This window comes from Eubalaena glacialis, chromosome 4 (assembly GCF_028564815.1).
Source record: "Eubalaena glacialis isolate mEubGla1 chromosome 4, mEubGla1.1.hap2.+ XY, whole genome shotgun sequence".
NCBI classification, from domain to species: Eukaryota; Metazoa; Chordata; class Mammalia; order Artiodactyla; family Balaenidae; genus Eubalaena; species Eubalaena glacialis.
Genome location: NC_083719.1, coordinates 109,848,345 through 109,870,212, shown reverse-complemented (window position 1 = coordinate 109,870,212; position 21,868 = coordinate 109,848,345). Strand labels below are relative to the sequence as shown.

Below are 21,868 nucleotides of genomic sequence, written 5' to 3'. Positions count from 1 at the left end.
GAATATAATTTAACCTTTGTTTTGTAATTTTATAATACACATTTGTTACCATGTGACAGTGTCCATGCTACACATTTAATAGGTATTTTTTTTTATGTTTAAAAGGAAGCAGTTTATCATTCCTATTGTACAAAAAATAAATGTTAAGCAAATTATCCAATGTTACATGGTTAGTAACTGATAGAGGCAGAATTTGAAACCACAGCTGTCTCCACAGTCCAAGTTTTTAACCACATTGTTAGGCTGAAGGCAGCCTAACGATAATTTGGGGAAGATGCTTCAGCATAAGTTTTGATTATACAACTACAGCTGCAGAATATGTATATCTTGGGATTGAATCTGTACTAACCATAGAGATCCATCCTGAGAGTTTTTTTATTGTTAAAATTGCTGGGATAACGAGTAAAATATCTTGGTTAATGAGTGTTTGAGATACTTGATGTTGTATTGAAAGTTGTATGTGATGATTTAAGCATATCATAGATAAGAAATAAACTGGCTTTAGACTTTGAGAAACAAAAAATTCAGAATTGCTCTAAGCATTCCACTTTGAGTTTTCCAAGTTTTGGTTGGTTTTATAAGCATGTGTAGAGCAACAGTCAGCCGAATTGAGAGATGGAGTTGCTGAGAGAAGCGTACTGCTTGGTACAGTGTTGACGAAGGGGATAGAAATCCCAAAGTGCTTAATTAGAAGTGTATACTTAGCAGAATTATTAATTCCTCATACATACAGAGCTGCAAATATGAATTGAATATTTCATTTAACAGTGAAATTGAAAAGTCGTAGAACATGCCTACAGTGAATGCATTAGGTATGGATCATTTGAAGGGCAGTTTGTAGGATGGCAGTGGTCTCACCCACCTCAGCTTGCCCACCTTCACTCATGTAGCTGACTGGCTGAGAGGGTATGGCTGATATGTTTTAGGAAGCGCTGAGTCATCACCGCTTCCTCACCTTCTTTTTGCCCAAGTGGAACTTATTATTTTTATTCCCTAATCCTGAGTTGATATTTGTTCTTCTAATACCCCTGGATAATTTCTGCAGTATTTTGTAGTTACAGAACCAGTGGCTGATCTAGGTGTTACTGATCTGGACTGTCATAAATTCTGAGTTTTTTCATCTTCCTCATGATTTCCCTCTTTCACGTTGAGTAGAGCAGCTTTCAAGTGCACACTAAGTAATTAAAAACACTTTGAATATAGCATTTAAATTTTTTATTACCAAGAAATATCTGTAAGACTTCCAGTCTGCCTCTGTCAGCGTTGTTTGTTTGTTTGTTTGTTTTGGCTTTCTATAATAGCTTTTATTGATCTTGGACATACCAAAAGCCTAACAGATAGTGCAGTACCTTTAGCCTGTCTCAGAGATAATTGATACAGAAACCACAAGAAACCCCTTTCTTTTTTTTTTTCCAGGCAGGAATTAACACTTTATTTTTTTTTTTTAACATCTTTATTGGAGTATAATTGCTTTACGATGGTGTGTTAGTTTCTGCTGTATAACAGAGTGAATCAGCTGTACATATACATATATCCCCATATCCCCTCCCTCTTGCATCTCCCTCCCACCTTCCCTATCCCACCCCTCTAGGTGGTCACAAAGCACCGAGCTGATCTCCCTGTGCTATGTGGCTGCTTCCCATTAGCTATCTGTTTTACATTTGGTAGTGTATATATATCCATGCCACTCTCTCGCTTCGTCCCAGCTTACCCTTCCCCCTCCCCGTGTCCTGAAGTCCATTCTCTATGTCTGTGTCTTTATTCCTGTCCTGCCCATAGGTTCTTCAGAACCATTTTTTTTTTTTTTAAGATTCCATATATATGTGTTAGCATATGGTATTTGTTTTTCTTTTTCTGACTTACTTCACTCTGTATGACAGTCTCTAGGTCCATCCACCTCACTACAAATAACTCAGTTTCGAAGAAACCCCTTTCTAAGACCAGCATTACACAGTCAACAACTATCAATACTTGCTGTCCTGTGTAAACCAAAACCATAACCACTCACATCATATGAGAGAATTAATCAGTTTGCTACTACAACCATCCTTTGTTCTGGGAGATTATTTTCTGTCCTTCCATAAATGCTTAACATCTTGTGACCCTAAAACCAGGTGCACTGGAGGGACCAGGATTTACTAGACATCTCAGTGCTTGTGTTCCTCCTCATTAATAGGTTATCAGCCAGATAACCCAAGTGGCATAGATCCTACCAATAAGCCACTTGTTCTAAACTTTCTCTGCATCAGAACCATCTGTAGGGCTCATTAAACCACAGATAGCTAGGTCCTACTCCCAGCGATTCTAATTCACTAGGTCTGGGATGGAATCTGAGAATTTGCATTTTTGCCAAGTTCCCAAGTGATGCTGATGGTGCTACTATAAGGGTCTTTCGGGGTTGTTACTTACATGTAGCGGAACCCAATTCTGGTCAATTTAAAGAAAAGGAATTTATTAAAAGGATAGTGGGTAGCTACAGAATTGTTGGGAGTGCTGGAGAAATAGACTTGGGGCTAGACAACTATGATCCATACTCCTTATCACATATTTGGTAAAGATACTACTGCTGCTAGCACTGAACACAGTGGATACCACAACTTGCACTGCTGAACATCTATACTGTACACTGCATGTGTTCACAGACCCTTCAACCACTAGCTGCCAAAGTGGATTCCGGATAGTTCTTGCTTCTTGGTATCACTAGATGAACAGTTTATGATGAGTATATGTGATTGGTAGTGCCTGGATCATTTGCCTGTGCCATAGTTTTATGGAAGGTTGGAAAAGTGAAAATCTGATATACTCAGTTTCCACCAAAACTCATAAGTTGAGGTATTTGCTAAAGAGGTGTTTATTCATGGCTTGACTTCTTTGTTAGATATTTTTGACCATATGCATTAGGAGTTGACAGAGTATTGCCTGGGAACCAAATTAGCCTACCAACTATTTTGTAAATAAAGGTTTATTGGAATGTGCCCACACCATTCATTTACTTTTTTTTTTTTTTTTTTTGGTTGTTTTCATGCTACAAAGGCAAAGTGGATTAGTACTTGTGACAAAAACCATATGACCCAGAAAACCTAGAATATTTATTATCTGACCCTTTATAGAAAAAATTCGCCAACCCCGGATAGGAGTAATCCTAATACTTCTATTCAAATCCATGCGGTCACCATTTATAGATGCTGTTGGAGAACTGCGTGTAATATGGCCAAATTGTCAAAGATTGGAGACAAATAAAGGGCAAACTTTTAGCTAATTTGAAGGACTTTTAGAATCTAAAGTTCATCAACTTTGTCAGACTTTCTTCAGGCAGAGAACTGGAGAACCATGTGTATATTTCAAAACTTGTAAATTATGTTCTCACTTAGACTTTAAAATTGAAAAGTGAATTCCTAATTCTTTGTCAGCTATTGATGGCATCATCAGTGGTGTACCAGAGATGTCCTCTGACTTGAAAACAGAGGAAATGATATGACATAATTCAGTTGAGGATCTCAGGAAATTCTGGGACTCCTGGACTCTAGCCTACCCTCATTGGGCAGGTCAAGTTATGGACTTCTAATTCTGTTTGCCATGACATAACCTTTCCAGTTTTCAGACCTTGTTTGCCACTAAAACAAAATTGTCTTGACGTTAGAAAATAACAAGCACATTTCCATGGGATAGGCATTTTGTGGGTGTCTGACCAGGTTATGATGACTTTTAATTCAAAGGACGGGGCCCCAGCAGCTGTGTTTGTAGAATATGACTACACCTACCAACTACTGTTTTGGAAGTTCTAGCTCATGCATTAAAGCTAGGGGAAAAAAAAAAAAAACGTACATACATAGATTGGGGAGGAAATACTAGTGTTCTTGTTCACAGGAGATGTTATTGTATATGTAGAAAATCCAAAAGAATCTACAGACTATGAAATTTATTAAGGTTTATAGTATACATCTTAAACTTATCACAATCAACCTTCAAGTGATATTATACTATTTCTTATATAAGAACCTTACAATATTATACTTCCATTTTTACCTCCTGGCCTTTGTGCTGTTGTGATGCATTTTACTTGTACACATAAATAAACCTCATAATACATTGTTGTCATTGTTGCTGTTTCTTTAAATAGTCAATTGTCTTTTAAATAATTAGAAAAAAGATTTATATTTACCCATGTAGTTACCATTTCCAGTTTTCTTCATTCCTTTGTGTAGCTCCAGATTTCCATATTGTATCGTGTTCCTCTTTTATGAATGACTTTTAACATTTTTTTGTAGAGCAGGTGTGCTGGTGATTGACTGACTCAACCTTTGTATATATGAAAAATATTTTGCCTTCCTCTTTGAAAGTATTTTGACCGGGAATAGTATTCTAGATTGATAGTTTTTTTCTTTTGTGACTTTAAAGGTGTTACTACAGTGTTGTCTGGATTGCATTGTTTCTGACTAGAAGTGTTCTGTATTCTAATGATCCCGCTGTGTAATTTATCTTCTTTCTCTAGCTGCTTTTATAATTTTATCATTTTTTAAGCAATTTGATTATGATCTTTGCTGTTGTTTATTTTATATTTCTTGTGCTTGAGTTTTGTTGAGCTTCATGGATGTGCAAGTTTATAGTTTTTATCAAATATGGAAGATTTTCCACTATTCTCCAAATTGTTTTTTTGTTCTTTGTCTTCTTCACAGTGACTCCAGTTATACTTCTGTTAGGCCTGCTTGAAGTTGATGCCTATCTCACTGTTCACATTTTTGTGCTCTGTTCATATTTTTTTCCATCTTTTCTCCCTGTGTTTTATTTATTTATATTTTTAAATTGAAGTATAGTTGATTTACAATATTATACAGTGTTAGATCATACATACAACATAGCAATTCAGTATTTTTGTAGATTATACTCCATTTAAAGTTATTATAAAATATTGGCTGTATTCCCTGTGCTGTACATTGCATCTTTGTATCTTATTTATTTTATATTTACTAGTTTGTACCTTTTAATCTCCTACCCCTATCTTGCCTCTCTCCCCACTGGTAACAACTAGTTTGTTCTCTGTATCCATGAGTCTGTTTCTGTTTTGTTATATGTATTCATTTGTTTTACTTTTTAGATTCCACATGTGATAACATGCAGTATTTGTCTTTCTCTGTCTGATTTATTTCACTAAGAATAATACCCTCCAGGTCCATCCATGTTGTTACAAATGGCAAAATTTCATTCCTTTTCATGGCTGAGCAGTATTCCATTGTGTGTGTGCGAGCGCACACATACGTACACATACTACGTCTTCTTTATCCATTCATCTGTTGATGGACACTTAGTTGCTTCCGTATCTTGGCTGTTGTAAATAATGCTGCTGTGAACATTGGGTGCATGTACCTCTTTGAATTAGTGTTTTAATTTTCTTCAGATGTATACCTAGAAGTGGAATTGCTGGATCTTATGGTAGTTCTATTTTTAGTTTTTGAAGGAACCTCCATACTGTTTTCCATAGTGGCTGCACCAATTTATATTCCCTTTCCTTACTAGGGCTCCCTTTTCCCCACATCCTTGCCAAGATTTGTTATTTGTGATCTTTCTGCTGATAGCTGTTCTGACAGGAGCGAGGTGGTATATAATTATGGTTTTGATTTGCATTTCTCTGATGATTAGTGATGTTGAGCATCTTTTCATATGCCTCTTGGCCATCTGTATATCTTCTTTGGAAGAATGTGTTTCATGTCTTTTTCTTCTGCCCATTTTCTCATTGAGTTGTTTCTTTGATACTGAATTATATGAGCTGTTTATATATTTTGGATATTAATTCCTTGTTGGTCATATCATTTGTAGATATTTTCTCTCATTCAGCAGTCAATTGTCTTTTTGTTTTGTCGATGGTTTCCTTTGCTGTGCAAAAGCTCTTATGTCTAATTAGGTCCCATTTGTTTATTTTTGCTTTTGTTTCTGTTGCCTTAGGATACAAAAAAAAATATTGCTGTGATTTATGTCAGAGTGTTCTGCCTATGTCCTCTTCTAGGAGTTTATGGTTTCAGGTCTTACAGTTAGGTCTTTAATCCATTTTGAGTTTATTTTTGTATATGGTGTGAGGAGATGTCCTAATCTCATTCTTTTACATGTAGCTGTCCAGTTTTCCCAGCATGGCTTACTGAAGAGATTGTCTTTTCCCCATTGAATATTCTTGTCCCCTTTGACTTAGATTAATTGGCCATAGGTATGTGGGTTTATTTTTGGGCTCTCTATTCCATTTCATTGATCTATGTGTCCTTTTTTTGAGCCAGTATCATCCTGTTTTGATTACTGTTACTTTGTAGTATAGTCTGAAGTGAGGGAGCATGATACCTCAAGCTTTGTTCTTTTTTCTCAAGGTTGCTTTGGCTATTCAGGTTCTTTTGTGGTTCCATATAAGTTTTAGGATTATTTGTTCTAGTTCTGTGAAAAATGTCATGGGTATTTTGATAGGGATTGTATTAAATCTGTAGATTGCTTTGGGCAGTATGGACATTTTAACAATATTAATTCTTCCAGTCCATGAGCACAGGATATCTTTCCATTTCTTTGTATCATCTTCAGTTTCCTTTATCAGTGTTTTATAGTTTTCAGCATATGGGTCTTTCACCTCCTTGGTCAAGTTTATTCCTAGATTTTATTCTTTTCATGCAGTTTCAAATGCAGTTGTTTTCTTGCTTTCTCTTTCTGATAGTTCATTATTATTAGTGTATAGAAAAGCCACAGATTTCTGTATATTAATCTTATATTCTGCAACTTTATTGAATTCATTTATTTTAATAGTTTTTTTGGTGGAAATTTTATAGAGTTTTCTATGTAAAATATGACATCATCTGCAGATAGTGACAGTTTTTCTTCTCTTCCAATTTAGATGCCTTTTATGTCTTTTTTTCTTGTCTGATTGCTGTGACTAGGACTTCCAATACTATGTTAAATACAAGTGGCAGGAATCGGCATCCTTGTCCCAAGTTTCCAAGGTTCGAGAGCAGAAGTCCTGAAGGTTAGGTCTGAGCTGGTTCCATTTTCTCTAAGTGTGTGCTCCCCGCCAGCAACCTCGGCATTTTTGCCCCAGAGGGTAGCAGTACTGGACCATGAGAGGCTAGAGTGGGCAGTCGATGTGGGTCAAGGTGCACACTGGGGCAGTCCCAGCACACTGGAGTTGCAGACTGCTTTTGATCTGTTGTCCCCACGAATGCCAGTAATGGTTGCCCTCACCCCATTCAGATGCAGTGCTGGGTCTGAGCTGGCTCTGTCTGCCACAGCTGTCTACTCTACTTGGCTATGGCAGCCTTCACCCTAGTGGGGAGCTGTGCCATGGAGCAAGAGCGGCTGAAGCGGCCCTCAGCATGAGCCAGGGTGCACGTTTGGACAGATGCAGGAAGCCAGCTAGAGTACCTGGCATTTTCAGTTGCTTTCTCCACCCTGTTTTGAGAGAAACCAAGCACGTGGGTGCTCTTCACTAGCAACATCTAGATTTCTCACAGCCCCCCTGCTAGTCCCACTGGTCTTCAAGTCAGCCAAGAGGACTTATCTTTCTGATGTTGGACCCCAGGGCTGAGTTTCCTAATATGTGGTTCACACCCCTCACTGTTTGGGGAGGGTCCCTGAGCCCATGCAGTCCCCCTCCTTTGCTGTGTCCCCTCCTAGGGGCACAGGTCCTCACCTGATTGCTTCTCCTCTTTTCTTACCTGATTTCATGTGGATTTTTCATTACAGCCTTGGTTGTGTAAGAGCCTTTCTGCCAGTCTCCAGTTTGTTTTCAGTGAGAGTTGCTCCACATGTACAATAGATGTATTTTTGATGTGTTCATTGGGGGAAGTGAGCTCTGAATCCTCCTACTCCACCATCTTGATCTCCTTCCTCCATGTATTTTATTTTTTATTTCTATTTTTGTGTCTTTAAGTTTTTAAATCTTTTCTTCTACAATGTCTTAATGTGCCACTTATCCCATCCAGTGTATTTTACATCTGAGTGTTGTTTTCATCTCTGGAATTTTTTTTAGTGCCCCTTCTAATATAGTTAATCTTTTCTATATTTCCTTGAACATATGGAATATAGTTTTAATAAGTTTTTAAATGTCTTTTTGTACTAATTGTGTTATCTGGTAATTACTGAGTTGGTTTTGATTTTTTCTCTCCTCCTTATGAGTCATTTTTCCTGTTTTTTTTCATGCCTGGTGATTTTTAATGGAGTACCAGAGATGGTGAATTTTACTTTTTTATGTGCTGGGTATATTTTATTTCCTGTAAATATTCTTCTGGGACACAGGTAATTTGGAAATCATATGACCCTTTGGGGCTCTTTTTTGAGCTATGCTACGTAGCACCAGAGTAGCATTTAGTGCAGTGTTAATTTTGCCCAGTACTGAATCCAAAGGCTTTTGAGTACTCTACTAAATGCGTTCTGAATTATGAGATTTTTTCCACTCTCCCTGGTGGGAATAGTAACTCTTCTGGTCCCTGTGTGAGTTTTGGGTGTTGTTGCCTTTAATCCAAGAAGTTTAAACCTCAGAACTGTTGATGTTTTGGCCCAGAGAATGCTTTATTCTGGGGCCTTGTCTTGGGCATCATAGGATATTTAACAGCATCTCTGGCTTATAGTCACGTGATGCTGGTAGTGCCCCGCCTTCCCCTCTGAAAATTATGACAACCCCAAATGTCTCAAGATATCACTATGTCACCCAGGGGGCAAAATCAGTCTTGATTGAGGACCACTACTCTAATCCTTTCAGATGGTTCTTTCCCTGAGTTCAGGTATTTCTTCATGTACATGGAAAGATCAGTACTCAACCTAGACTCAAGTGAGACCCTCTGTAGGTTTTCAGAACATTCATTCTTTCTGTGTAGTATGCACTCTCTCTGTCCAGCTCTGCAAACTTGAGGTACCTTCTACTCTGCAGGTGGCCAGCTACTTCTTCTCAAGATACCACCAGGCAGTAAGGTATGATAATTATATGAATCACCTCATTCGTTTCCCGTCTCTCAAATGTCACTGTCTTTTTTTCGTAATGCCTTATCTCTTGAAAAATGTTGTTTCATTTATTTATTATGATTTTTTAGTTGTTTTAGATGGAAGGTAAGTCCAATCCCTCTTATTCCATCTTGAATGAAAGCTGAAGTCTCAAAAGTTTGTCTTTTACTTTGGAAGGTATGTTTTGTAATGCTCCTGACCACTGCACCCCCGAAAACATTAAAGTGGCAGGTCTTTGAGCCCTCATAGAGTTAATATCTCACTTCCAGGAGTTCAAGTGTGTTACCCAAGACTCCAGGGTACCAGCCACTCCTTGCTCATTCTCTTGTTCATTCTGTTCAGTCAGCAAAATACATATGTAATGTGTCAGGTGGTCTAGATGGTTTCAGGTTATATTATGGTAGAGACTGAGAAAGTTGAAATAGCCCTTAGGCAAAACTGTAAGTTAATATTGTCCTGCACGACTGCCAACTGTTTCTTGTACTTTTTACTTTAGTAACTGGAATGGAAAAGAATACATTCACCAAATCAATACCTGAAGCTTAATTAATCATTCCTTCAACAATATTACCTCTGGGACTTGCAGCTGTGCCCAGAGCTAAAATTTGGTTAAGTCTATGACAGTCTGTAGTCATTTTTTAGGATCTGTCTGATTTTTGCAGATGATGCATGAGAAGGACTGTCACCCCTGCATACTTTTAAGCCTTTACTGGCGGCCCTAGTCTTTGCTTCTTTGCCTCTTTGGAAAAGCAATATTGTCTTTTATTTACTATCTTGTTCTGGGGAATGGGGCAGTTTCAGAGGTTTCCACTTGGCTTTTTCCACTATGACAGCTTTTACCACATAGGTTCCTTTGTGGGAGTTATTCTAACTGCCAGATAAATAAATTCTAGTTATAAACTTGGGGAGTGGAGAGAGACAAGACTATTAGGTGGGTCTGCAGGCTCAGTGAGCTCACTATGAGCCAGACTTTTTCCAGGACTCTGTTTCTGACCTCAGCTCAGAAAGTTTTGGCTAGGAGGTTGTTTCTTTTGCCCCACAGAACCTCGACTTGGATCATTCTCTTAGTTCCATTCAGCTGGTAGCTGGTCTGGTCTAAGAAGGAATCACGTATCCGGTTCTTTGGTGCTGTTTCATGTGGCCTTTCTCTTTCAATGAGGCTATTTTGGGCTTCCTCACAACATTGGTGCTCTCAGGGTATTTGAATCTTAGAAGTTACACGACCTCACTTCTGGCACATTCTTTGGGTCAGAACAAATCACAGGACCAACCCAGATTCATGCGGAGGGCACCTAGATTCCTACTTTTGATGAGGGAGTGACAAGGTCTCATTGCAAAAGAGCATATGGGATAAGACATATCATTGTAGCCCTCTTTGGAAGTACAGTTTATCATATCACTGCTCCATCTGTTGTCTTATTGAATTTTATAGACCTTTTTTAGGTCTATAGACTCATTTGCTGTGGTTTCCTCTTTTAATCTATTCATCTTTTTTTTTTTTTTATATATATACTTAAAAATCTTTTTCCCTCTTATTTTGGTAAGGATTTAGCAGAGGTGTGTGTGGTCATTGAATCCATCATGGTTAATTGGCAGTTGTAAGCTTTGGAATCAGAGATTATTGCTTTTTTTCTTAGAGCTTCCTTGTTGTCTTAGTAGCATATTGGGGAAAACAGTTGTCTTTTCTTTTTTTCTCTCTGTCATTTGATAATTCTCTTGTCTAGTTATATATCAAAGAGAGTAGTGTTTGGGAGCAGTCTGCCCTGGTATAAAGGCATTACTCCTTGTAAGAGAATAAGGAGGTAAATGTTATGTAGAGAATTTATGCTTCTTTATAATCACTGTGCACCAACATTCTGTGGTAAAATACTCTTTTCTGTCAGGAATGTTCCCTGCTTCCACATTTTCCTTTTGCTATGCCATTGCTCTTAGCTGAGGTTATACTATACTACTATACTTTATTAACTTGGGTTTATTAATATCTAATTATCTGAATGAGGGCTAGAGAAATGTTCCCGAGTTCTTTCAGAGAGTGAACAATAGCATTGTCCCATTGGATGTCAGTTTTGTTTAGTGGTAGATTAATACCACCTTGAATCTGTTTAAAAAGAGGGTTTTTTTAGAAAATCATATTTTAAGAGGAATATTGACAAACAGAATCATCTCCAGAGGAGATCAGTTAGGATGCTTAAAGATCTGGAACCTGCAAATATTTAGACTTCGTTATCTGGAGGAAAAAAAAAAAGACTTAAAAGAAGATAGGATAACTGTTTTCAAATATTTGGAGGTCACTAAATAAGAAAGATTGCATCTGTTTAGAAATGAAATAGACTTTTATATGAAGTAATGAGTTCTTGATTTCTGCGTTGTTTGAGTAGAGGTTGTCAGCCATACTGAGGAGGGGTTCCTGTGTGAGTTGAGGGAACTCTTCTAAACCTTTTCAGATCTATTGTAATTCAGAGATTTTGTGACTCTTCTGTAGTTAACAGTTGTGTCATAAATGGTTGTTTGCTTAAAATCAGAATTGTGGGATATCGTATTTTAAAAAGTATATTTGAAAATTAATCTAAAATCTTTTCTGTTCTACAGGACTTAAATACTATTTATTCTTATCTTCATGGAATGGAAATATTATCAAATCTCAGGGAACATCAGCTTAGGTAAGTGTGATGCTGTGTTTAAGAGCATGTGCTAAGGGGTTATTCAAATGAGTTTGGATAGATAGTTGCAGGGACCAAATCATTTAGGGGCTTTTTATAGGATATGCAAAGAAATTGGCCTTTCTCATTCCAGTTTTTCTTAGCCCTGAGACTTTGAGCAAGTCTAAACATCTATGCTGCAGTTTTGTCTTCCATAAAATAGGGATAAAAAGATTACCTTTGTTACAGCATTTTGAAGATTAAATGAGAATATTTAAAGCAAAGTGCAGTGCTCAGTATGTGCTAGCTAGTGAAAACAGAACTTTCTCTTTGTAGTTTGTATTGATATTTATTGTATCAAATGCTTGAGATGGGCATGGTATGATGTAGTGTTATATTAAAGTGGAAGGAGCAAGACTATCGATTCGGCATAAGCTCCTATGGACAGTACCCGTAAACTTTCTGAACCTCATTTTTCTTTTTTTTTTGAACCTCATTTTTCTATTCTGTAAAATGAGTTTTCTCTCCTGCTACCTTGTATCATTGTGATTATATTTGTAAAAATACTTTTGAGTGCTATAAGCACTAACTATTATAACTTTGCATAATATTTTAATTAAACTGTGTTTTTCTTCCATGACCAGCTTACTCATCACTTTTTCTGGCTATTTAAGTTTCTGGCTGTGGACCAGATTCTAAATATAACTGTTTGGAATTTATTATTTTCTGTTTTCTGTGTAACATAATTTAGATATTAGTATATGTCAAATAAGTGTATCAAGAAGAAAGAAAAAACTAGGGCATTAGTAGAAAAGTATTTTTAAATGCAAGCAAATTTATATTTATTCAACAGATTTGTGTGTGTGTGTGATCATATATTTAAACTCTAGTGAAAAATTTAGTGATAGATCTGATCATTTTCTGTTGTAATTATAACAATTTTTGAAACAATTCAAATAAAATAATTTAAAAAATTTTTACTTTTTAAAAAATATGTTAGATTAATGTCTGCAAGAGCACGCTATGAGAGATACAGTGGCAATCAAGTTCTTTTTTGGTAAGTATTTCCATAATTAGCTTAAATTAATGTTTAAAATTTAGATTGTTAGCATTGAAATTCATTTGATTCTGGAACAGTTTCTGTAGAGGAGATTGAAACATATTCCTAAACTGTGAAATATAATATACATAGAGCTCACAGAAGGTGTACAGTGCAACGAAGTTTAATAAATATATACACCTGTGTAACTACTATGCAGTGAATATGTAGAACATATCAGCTCTTCAGAAGGCTCTAGTCAACTGTCTTGGAAAGGTAATCTAGTTCTGATGTCTGTCACCTTAAATTAGTTTTGTCTCTGTGAATTTCATATAGATAAAAATCTTTTGGTCAGGCTTTTTATACTTCACAGATGTTGGAGATTCTTCCATGTTTTTGCATTCATTCTTTTTCAGTTCTTTACAGTATACAGTTATGTGAAAATAACATAATTTGTTTATCCTTCCCACTATTAATAAATATTAGGGTTGTTTCCAGTTTTTCCCTATCATGAATAGTAAGTTTCTATGAATAGTTTATTCCTGTGTTTTTGTACCTCTATTTACTCATTCTTCTTGGGAATATTCTTAGGAATAAAAGCATTGGAAATGCACATGCTCAAATTTAGGAGATTCTTTTTTTTTTTATAAATTTGTTTATTTTATTTACTTAGTTTTGGCTGCGTTGGGTCTTCGTGTCTGAGTGCAGGCCCTCTCTAGTTGCAGCAAGCAGGGGCTACTCTTCGTTGCAAGGGTGTGTGGGCTTCTCATTGTGGTGGCCTCTCTTGTTGTGGAGCACGGGCTCTAGATGCGCGGGCTTCAGTAGTTGTGGCTCATTGTCTCTAGAGCGCAGGCCCAGTAGCTGTGGCGCACGGGCTTAGTTGCTCCGCAGCATGTGGGATCTTGCTGGACCAGGGATCGAATCCGTGTCGCCTTCATTGGCAGGCGGACTTTCAACCACTGTGCCACTAGGGAAGTCCCAGGAGATTGTAACATTAGAATCTAAAATATGTATTTCATTTTATCTATTGATTTTGTTTTTTGTTTTCCTGCTTACTAATGATGATGAATGATTTTCATGTTTTTATAGGCTATTTGGTTAGCTCTTTTATGAGCTCCTGATTCAAGTTTTTGACCATTTTTTAGTTGGGCTATCTTATTTCTATTGATTTGTAGAAAATTTTTATGAATTCTCTATCTAAGTCCTTTGTTGGGTACATAAGTTGTGAATATCTTCTCCCACTGTGTGGCTTGCTTTTTTTTACTCTATTAGTGGCATCTTTTGAAGAAAAGAAATTTCTTACTTTCTCAATTTTTCTGCTTGTGATTAGTGCTTCTCATGTCCTGTTTAAAAGAACAAAATCTTTCCCTTCCTCAAGATTATGAAGATATTCTTCTCTGTTTTTCTTCCAAAAATTTTGGCAACAGTGATCTCTCTTATTATTTATATGCAGCTAGTATAGAGAAATGGTATTAAGTTCAGTGTTTCATTGCACACTGTGTTTGTCATTATTTCTAAGTATTTACTGGATTCATATGGCTTTTAATAGCTTTATTTGTTCATTTGTTGATTCATTCACTTACTATTAAATGTTTGTCTGCTATACATTATGCTTAGCCTGGTGTAGAGTGGTGGGAAGACACAGGATTTGTCCTTATGAGTTTATTGTATAGTGGGGGAGAGAAAGTTAATTAAAATAGCTACACATATTTAAGTGCTATCAAGGAAAAGTATAGATTTATAGATAAGTGGAACAGAATTTAGAACCCAGAAATAAACCATTATATTTATAAACAGTTTCTGTGTGTTTTTTTTTTAATGGCCTTGTAGCTATGTAGCTAAGATGTGCACACAATGTGGGTCTAACACAACTGAGTATTAAAAAGGAACCACCAGTGAACAGTTTATTTTTGATGAAGGTACTAAAGCATTTCAATTGGGAAAGCATAGTTTTTTCAACAAATGGTGCTCGGTTGATTGAGTATTTATATGCAAAAACTTAATTTAGATTCTTATCTTACACCACACACAAAAATTAATGAGATATTCACTTTACACCCATTAGAATAGCTACAGTTGCAGGCGTGTGAAATGGGTAAAGGGGATCACTTGTATGGTAATGGATGGAAACTAAATTTTTGATAGTGAGCGTGCTATAGGGTATACAGAAGTAGAAATATAATGTTGTACATATGAAACATATGTTGTAAACCAGTGTTACTTCAATTAAAAATATATTTTAAAAAGTAGCTGCAGTCAAGGGTAAAAAAGATGTGGCACATATATACAATGGAATATTGCTCAGCCATAAAAAGAAACGAAATTGAGTTATTTGTAGTGAGGTGGATGGACCTAGAGTCTGTCGTACAGAGTGAAGTAAGTCAGAAAGAGAAAAACAAATACTGTATGCTAACACATATATATGGAATCTAAAAAAAAAAAAAAAAAGGTCCTGAAGAACCTAGAGGCAGGACAGGAATAAAGACACAGATGTAGAGAATGGACTTGAGGACATGGGGAGGGGGAAGGGTAAGCTGGGACGAAGTGAGAGAGTGGCATGGACATGTATACACTACCAAATGTAAAATAAATAGCTAGTGGGAAGCAGCCGCATAGCACAGGGAGATCAGCTCGGTGCTTTGTGTCCACCTAGAGTGGTGGATAGGGACGGTGAGAGATGCCAGAGGGAGGAGATATGGGGAAATATGTTAATTCACATTGTTATAAAGCGGAAACTAACACACCATTGTAAAGCAATTATACTCCAATAAAGATGTTGAAAAAAAGAAGTATCTGCAGTCTAAAAGCTAGACATAACAAGTGTTGGTGAGGATATGGTGACACCTGGAATCGTCATATATTTGTGGTGCAGATGTAAGTATAGCCACTTTAGGAAACGGTTTGGCAGTTTCGTAAAATTTTACCATATGACCCAGTAATTCCACTTTTATATATTTACCCAAGAGAAATGAAAACACGTGCAGAGACTGCACATAGATGTTCTTAGTAGCACTATTCATACTAGCCTAAAACTCGAAATAATTAAATTGTTCAGTGTATGGATAGATAAAATGCTCTGCATCTATATAGTGGAATACTATTTGGCAGTAAAAGGGAATAAAATGCTGCTACACACTACAACATGGACAAACCTCAAACATATTATGCTAAATGGAAGAAGCAAGATAGAAACATCACATATTACATGATTCCATTTATACGAACTGTCCAGGAAAGACAAATCTATAGAGACAGAGCAGGTTATTGATTACCTGGGGCAGGGATAGACTGCAAACAAGGCATAAGAGATCTCTTTGTGGTGATGTTTGCACAGTTCTTTTCAATATCATAAAAGTCATTGAATTGTGCACTTAAAATGAGTGAATTTGTGGTATATTGATTATACCTCAGTTAAGCTGTTTAAAAATTAATACAAAGAGTTACCCAAATCTATATTTGGCTAATCATAAACAAAGGAATTTCTAAAAAATGAATGTGGAAGTTAATTAAGTAAAGAGTTTAAATTCAAAGATTAGTGGAAGCAGAGAAAAGAATGTGTATAGTTGACCTTAACTGGGAAGCAGCATGATAGGAAGAGTGAAAATAAACCACTATGTTCAGTGCCACGAGCAGAGAGGAAGAAACAGGAAGAGAGGGGTGTGGAGAGCCAGGTGGAGGCCACCTTAATAGTTTTTGTTCTTTATTTTAGGAGCAGTGTGAAGCCTTTGAAAGGAGTAAGATCTGACAAGATTAAATTTGCCACTCTTCTCTAGGCTAGATTATTAGATTCATTTGCTTGCAAAGAGGAAGGAGATAGCATGGCCACATGTTAAAAGACTTTCACTTTCCTTGTGTTTACTCATCAGATGCATTGCCAAACTGTGCTCTGAGAGTGAAATTCTCTGCAAGGTTTGAACAGTTTCTGATTCGTGAGTTGGCATGGCTCTCTTGGTGGTAGGAGTGAATTTCAGGATTTTTCCTCTGTTTATAGTAGACTTTACTGACAACTTTGTGACTGTTTCAGCAAAGTGAGATAAAAATTAGAGGCTTATGGTAGCATCCAATCATAACTTTCTTCTGTCTTGATTTTGGGCAGAATTTTCTTTTACTGATTTTATTCCTTCTTGTACAAAAGTCATGTTTCAAAAGAATTAGAAAGTAGAATTTCCAAACAAAGAACCTTAAGTAGGAGATTTTCAGCCATTTGTATCTTCCTTCTGTGAAGATGGAAGGGATGGATATAAAGAACTTTAAAGTATCTTCTGGAAACTTGATGATACTTTTTTCTTATGGTAGGCAATAGGATTCACCCAGAAACCTCACCCTGGGTGCTATGTAGAGTGGTTTGGAGGCTTAGTTTTCTGAGTGGAGGATGGTACTATTCATGGAGAATGAAAAAAATGAAGCTTGAAAGAAATGATAGGTAGATTTTGAACATGTTGCGGTTGAGTTGTGTGTTAGATATACAAGCTAACATGTCAAGTTGATAGCCAGATAGATATACATTTCTCCAGCTCAGAGGAAATGTTTGTTTTATAAAATTAGAATTGTCTACATATTGGAATTAATTGAAGTTTTAGGTATGGTAAATTAAAAATACTTGAGAGAAAGAGAAAAAGATTAGATTATAAAGTAACATCTAACAAGGTTCTCGGTTTCCATTGGAGATTTAACTGAACTAAAAATGATGATGGACTTAAGTCATCTGGTATTATTTTATCCCTCAAACACACATAAAGTGAAAGATTGGGTAGGCATTTAATGTATTTCTGTCAGAATAAAATTTAAGAGAAAGAGGTAGATCCAAATTATAGTTGAACGTGAAGATGGAACATTGATAAACTTGTGAATTCCGAACAGTATTGTCTTTAATATACAATAAACTCGTAATATACATAAAAGTTATCAGAAATAGAATTTTTTAATATGCACATGTAGTACAATATTTAAGTTAATCTTCATCAAATGTGGTGATCCAGTACACAAAAATGAGGAATGGGAAGTTACTGATATAAATTAATAAGATAGAGCTAATAAACATACATTTCTGAAGCCTATATCTTAAGCTAGTGATTATGTAAGATATGAACATGATCTGTATGAAACCTTAGGCAACAGGCAAAATTTCCAAGGAGAGTTAATTTTTAATGATTTATGATATTATTAGAATATTTTTCATGTTTTGTATTTTGTACTGAATCCATATACATGTGAATGTGTGTATTTATTTACTCATCTATTTACTTGTTCGTTTAAACAGTTCAGAAACTATTGCCAGATGTTGGTATATCCTGCTTTCTGGATCTGTGCTTATGAAAGACTCCATGGTTTTGCCTCCTTGCAGGTATGTTTACATTTGCTGCTTAGTGTATGTGGTAGGCAAAGTTACATTACAACTAGTTATTTTATTTCTTATGTTAAACTATTTTTATGTAGATGTGTATTTTCTCTTAGTAGGTGATACATTTTAGAAATGTTCTTGCTTTTTGGTACTATTTGAAGTACTTGGCAGGAATCAACTGATATTTCATATTTCTTGGGGGTATAATCTATAGTTTACACCGTGGCATATTATACTGCTATTTGATCTTTAGTTGTATGTGAGATTTGATCTCATTTATCTGATGGTTTTGCATTCATTGCTGTTAGTTATAGGGAGGCAATATATCTTTATAGTTAAGAAATCGGTTTTTAGAGTAATGGGAACTAGGCTAGTATCCTGATTTTGTCACTTATTAGTTTTATGACTTTGGACAAATTATAGTTTTCTTGTATGTAAGAGGATAATAATAGAACCTATTTAAGTGCCTTATGAGGTTATAGCAAGCTACTACTCAAAATTCTCAATGGAACTCTGTAAAAGTTGACATTCTAGAGCCAGACTGCTTGAGTTCATGTCTTTGCTCTACTCTATAATACTTCTTGGGCAAATTACTTAATCCCCTTGTGCCTCGGTTTCCTCATTTGTAAAATAGGGACAATAATAGGATGTATTTCATAGGCCAGCTTTGAGTAATAAATGAGTTTATATATACAGAGGGAGAGAGTTCTTAGAACAGTGCCTGGCTGTTACAAGTAATTGTTAATTATCACCATCAGAATTATTAGGTAAAAGAAGAGTGGTTGGAAAGATGATCAGATATAGTATTCTTAGAGAATTTGGTCTGTTAGTAATTCTTAAGATTTTGGGGCCTCAAATTATAATTTGGTAAAAATGTAATTTTTTGGTGACTTTTTCCCAATAATATTGAGAAGAGATTTTTAGGCTTTTAAGGTAAGACTTCTAATTGCAGCTAAATTAATTTAGTTGCAAAACTATTAAATTTAAGTGTCAAGGTACATTCTACTTGACATCTCAGTTTTGATGCCATTTTTAAAGCCACGTCTTTATTCTCGAAACTTTATATCTTCAACTTTTGGTTAAATGAAATCTGTACTTCTTGATTAGTAGTATAAAACATATTGTTGACTGTTTTTACAAATAAAATACATAATAGTTCTTGGTTATTTAAGCCTTTTGGGTATTGTTCCTTTCCACTGTGTTTCTGAAAGTCACTTTAGTGATTTGTAATGAGTTAGCTACTGACACAGAATAAGCTGGGTTGATACTACAGTTATATTTTAAGATTATTAGTATTGTTCTTTTGAATATTTTATCACCCTTTTCTGCTATTAGGAATAGTCAAGGACTTTATGTAGCCATTAATCAACCACAATAATTCACCATGAGTTTGTGATCAAGACAATGAAGTTTATCTTTTAAATAATTGATAGTATGAGTTTTTTTTTTTGTTTTTTTGTTTTTTCTTTTTTTGAGCTGTACCACTCAGCTTGTGGGATCTTAGTTCCCCAACCAGGGATTGAACCTGGGCCCACGGCAGTGAAAGCACCAAGTCCTAACAACTGGACTGCCAGGGAACTCCTGATAGTATGAGATTTTAAAACAAAGTCATGGAATGCTTTAATGTAACCATCATGAACTTCACAGCAAACATGATTGTAGAAGTCTATTTAATCGTTATTTAGAGAGCAGTTCCTAGGTAGGAGATTTATATTTTGTGTTTGAGAGATACTTGTAATAGGTTATTGTTAGGATTAAATGAGTCAATACAAATAAAATACGTAGAATAATGCTTAGCATATATTAAGCATCAAATAATTTTTGGCTTCTGTTCATTATAATAGTGTTGGGATATGATCATTATGGTAATCAACAGATATGAGCACTACCTAGAATAAGAGAAGGAATAGTAGTAGTTTTCTAGGTTATAAAAATACAGCCTATTTCTCTAGATATTAAGGTATTTGTTACTCCCTTATCAGTGAGTAGACAGAAACCACACAGTAATTTGAACAGGGACAGTTTAAAGAATTATTAACTACTTTAAGAAGTTAGGTACTAAGAAGGATAAAGGAACTAAGGGAGAGTACCCAAGGAAGGAACAAACTTGAAAGGGGAGCCCTCTCCCCAAAACTGAAATTCAGAACTTGTTGGTGAATATGTTACTTGTAGCCCAATAGCTAATGGAGAAGTTCACTTGGTTGCCCTGGGCCAGAGCTGTCCACAGTTACTGAGTCAAGGCTGGCAGGAAGAGATCCTCTGACCAGGACCGGTAAGCAATAAAATCCTCCCTCACCCCCACCCGGCCCAGGGTGCAGGTGGGCCCTGAGGCTGGAGATAGGACCTCCCTTTGCTTTACACACACATACCCGGCAGAGCAAAGAATACTTTCCTACTGCGGTGTCCCTGTACTAGCACCCTTTACTGACAGAGCTTTAACATTTCCAGCTGGCCAAAGGAGAATCTTGACTAAATCCAGATGCTTTATTACAAAGTAAATTTGAAACTGAGAGCAAATACATTTGAACTTGAGAGGCAATAAATAAATGGTACAGTCCACTCTCTTGGTTACTCAGTTTTCATTCTGAACACATTTGAGCTTCCATCCAACTCTGTTTCCACCTAACAAGATGTAGCTATCGTTCATATAAGTAAAGAAGTTCCTACTCTCTCCCCAAAATAAGGAGATGCACAGTCCCAACAATCATTACTCGCTGTTAATTATATATTCCATCACAGTACTCTGAATATTCTATTAACTACAAACTACTTTGTAAAGTTCACCTCCAACAACTTATATATAAAATAAGTATGGGGAAGAGAGGGAAGAAGAAAATGGTTAACATTTACACAACTCCAGACATACACACAATATATAGTCCTTGTTTCTGTAACTGGTCACAAGCCTGTAGTTCGTATCTCTCGCTTCCTTTTTTTCACCACCCATTCAGTGCTTCCGCCCTCAGCCAGAATTTCAGCTGTTCTGCATTCTTTACCTGATGATGGGTACAAAACTTTCATTTCTGAAGGATCCTTAATTATCCTGCCCACCCCACCCCACGTCTTTTGGTTGCCGTAAGTTTTCCATTAACCTTTAACAGCGGACTTGAAAGTACTACAAGGAGCCTAAATGAACCCCCTGGGCTTCAGATGTAGTTCTCCTGGTCCCCATTGTATGCAGCAACTCAGTTTCTCCTTGGTGATTGGGATCAATCACTCAGGCCAGTAGAATGACCCCTTTTCCTGCCTTTTGGTTCAGCGGCCAGGTGGAAGTCTCTAATTCAGTGGAACCGTTGCTGTGTTTCCATAGCTAGACATAATCTAAGACTAAGAATCAAAACCAGCAGAGCTCACAGTTTTAGGGAGGGGAAGTAAAAATTCTGTGAATGAGTTATTAAGTATAACAGTGAGAAGAGCCACTTCTGTTTCCACGCCTTGAATATCAGACCCGTGTATTCTGGCTACTGGGGGAGACAAACCATTGCTGTACTTCTGCTGCTGCAAAATGAGTACCTTGATTGAAAATGATGCTGTCTAGAGTGCCGAGGCAATAGATAGGCATTTTGTGAGCCTGTGGATAGTGGTGCTGACAGAAGCATTATGGGCAGGAAAGGCAGATCATTTCCAGAATATGTTCCTGTTCCAGTGGGGACAAATATAGTCCTTCTCCATGATAGAAAAGGTCCAGTGTAAATAATCTGCGTCTGGGTGACTGAATAGTCCTCCTGAAGAATGCTTCCATATCAGAGACTCAGTATTGGTTTCTGCTGTTGACAGATTAGGTACCCAGCAGTAGCATTGGTAGTTGAGCTGCTGCATATTTTCCATCTCTGTCACAATAGCCACTTCATTTGTGGGCCCATTGAACAAGCACTGACTGGGGAGAAA

The 21,868-nt window shown here is 36.4% G+C and overlaps 1 protein-coding gene across 4 annotated transcripts in view; it reads left to right on the top strand.

Annotated features, from left to right (window-relative positions):
- The window catches only part of RAPGEF6 (Rap guanine nucleotide exchange factor 6), a 231,800-nt gene that overhangs the window by 13,853 nt on the left and 196,079 nt on the right, over nt 1-21,868 (top strand). For all 4 annotated transcript variants that reach the window (XM_061189561.1, XM_061189562.1, XM_061189560.1 and 1 more), the window contains exons 2-4: nt 11,551-11,621; nt 12,601-12,657; nt 17,900-17,983. In XM_061189561.1, coding sequence (XP_061045544.1) covers nt 11,551-11,621; nt 12,601-12,657; nt 17,900-17,983 — 212 coding nt within the window. The remainder of the gene's footprint in view (nt 1-11,550; nt 11,622-12,600; nt 12,658-17,899; nt 17,984-21,868) is intronic.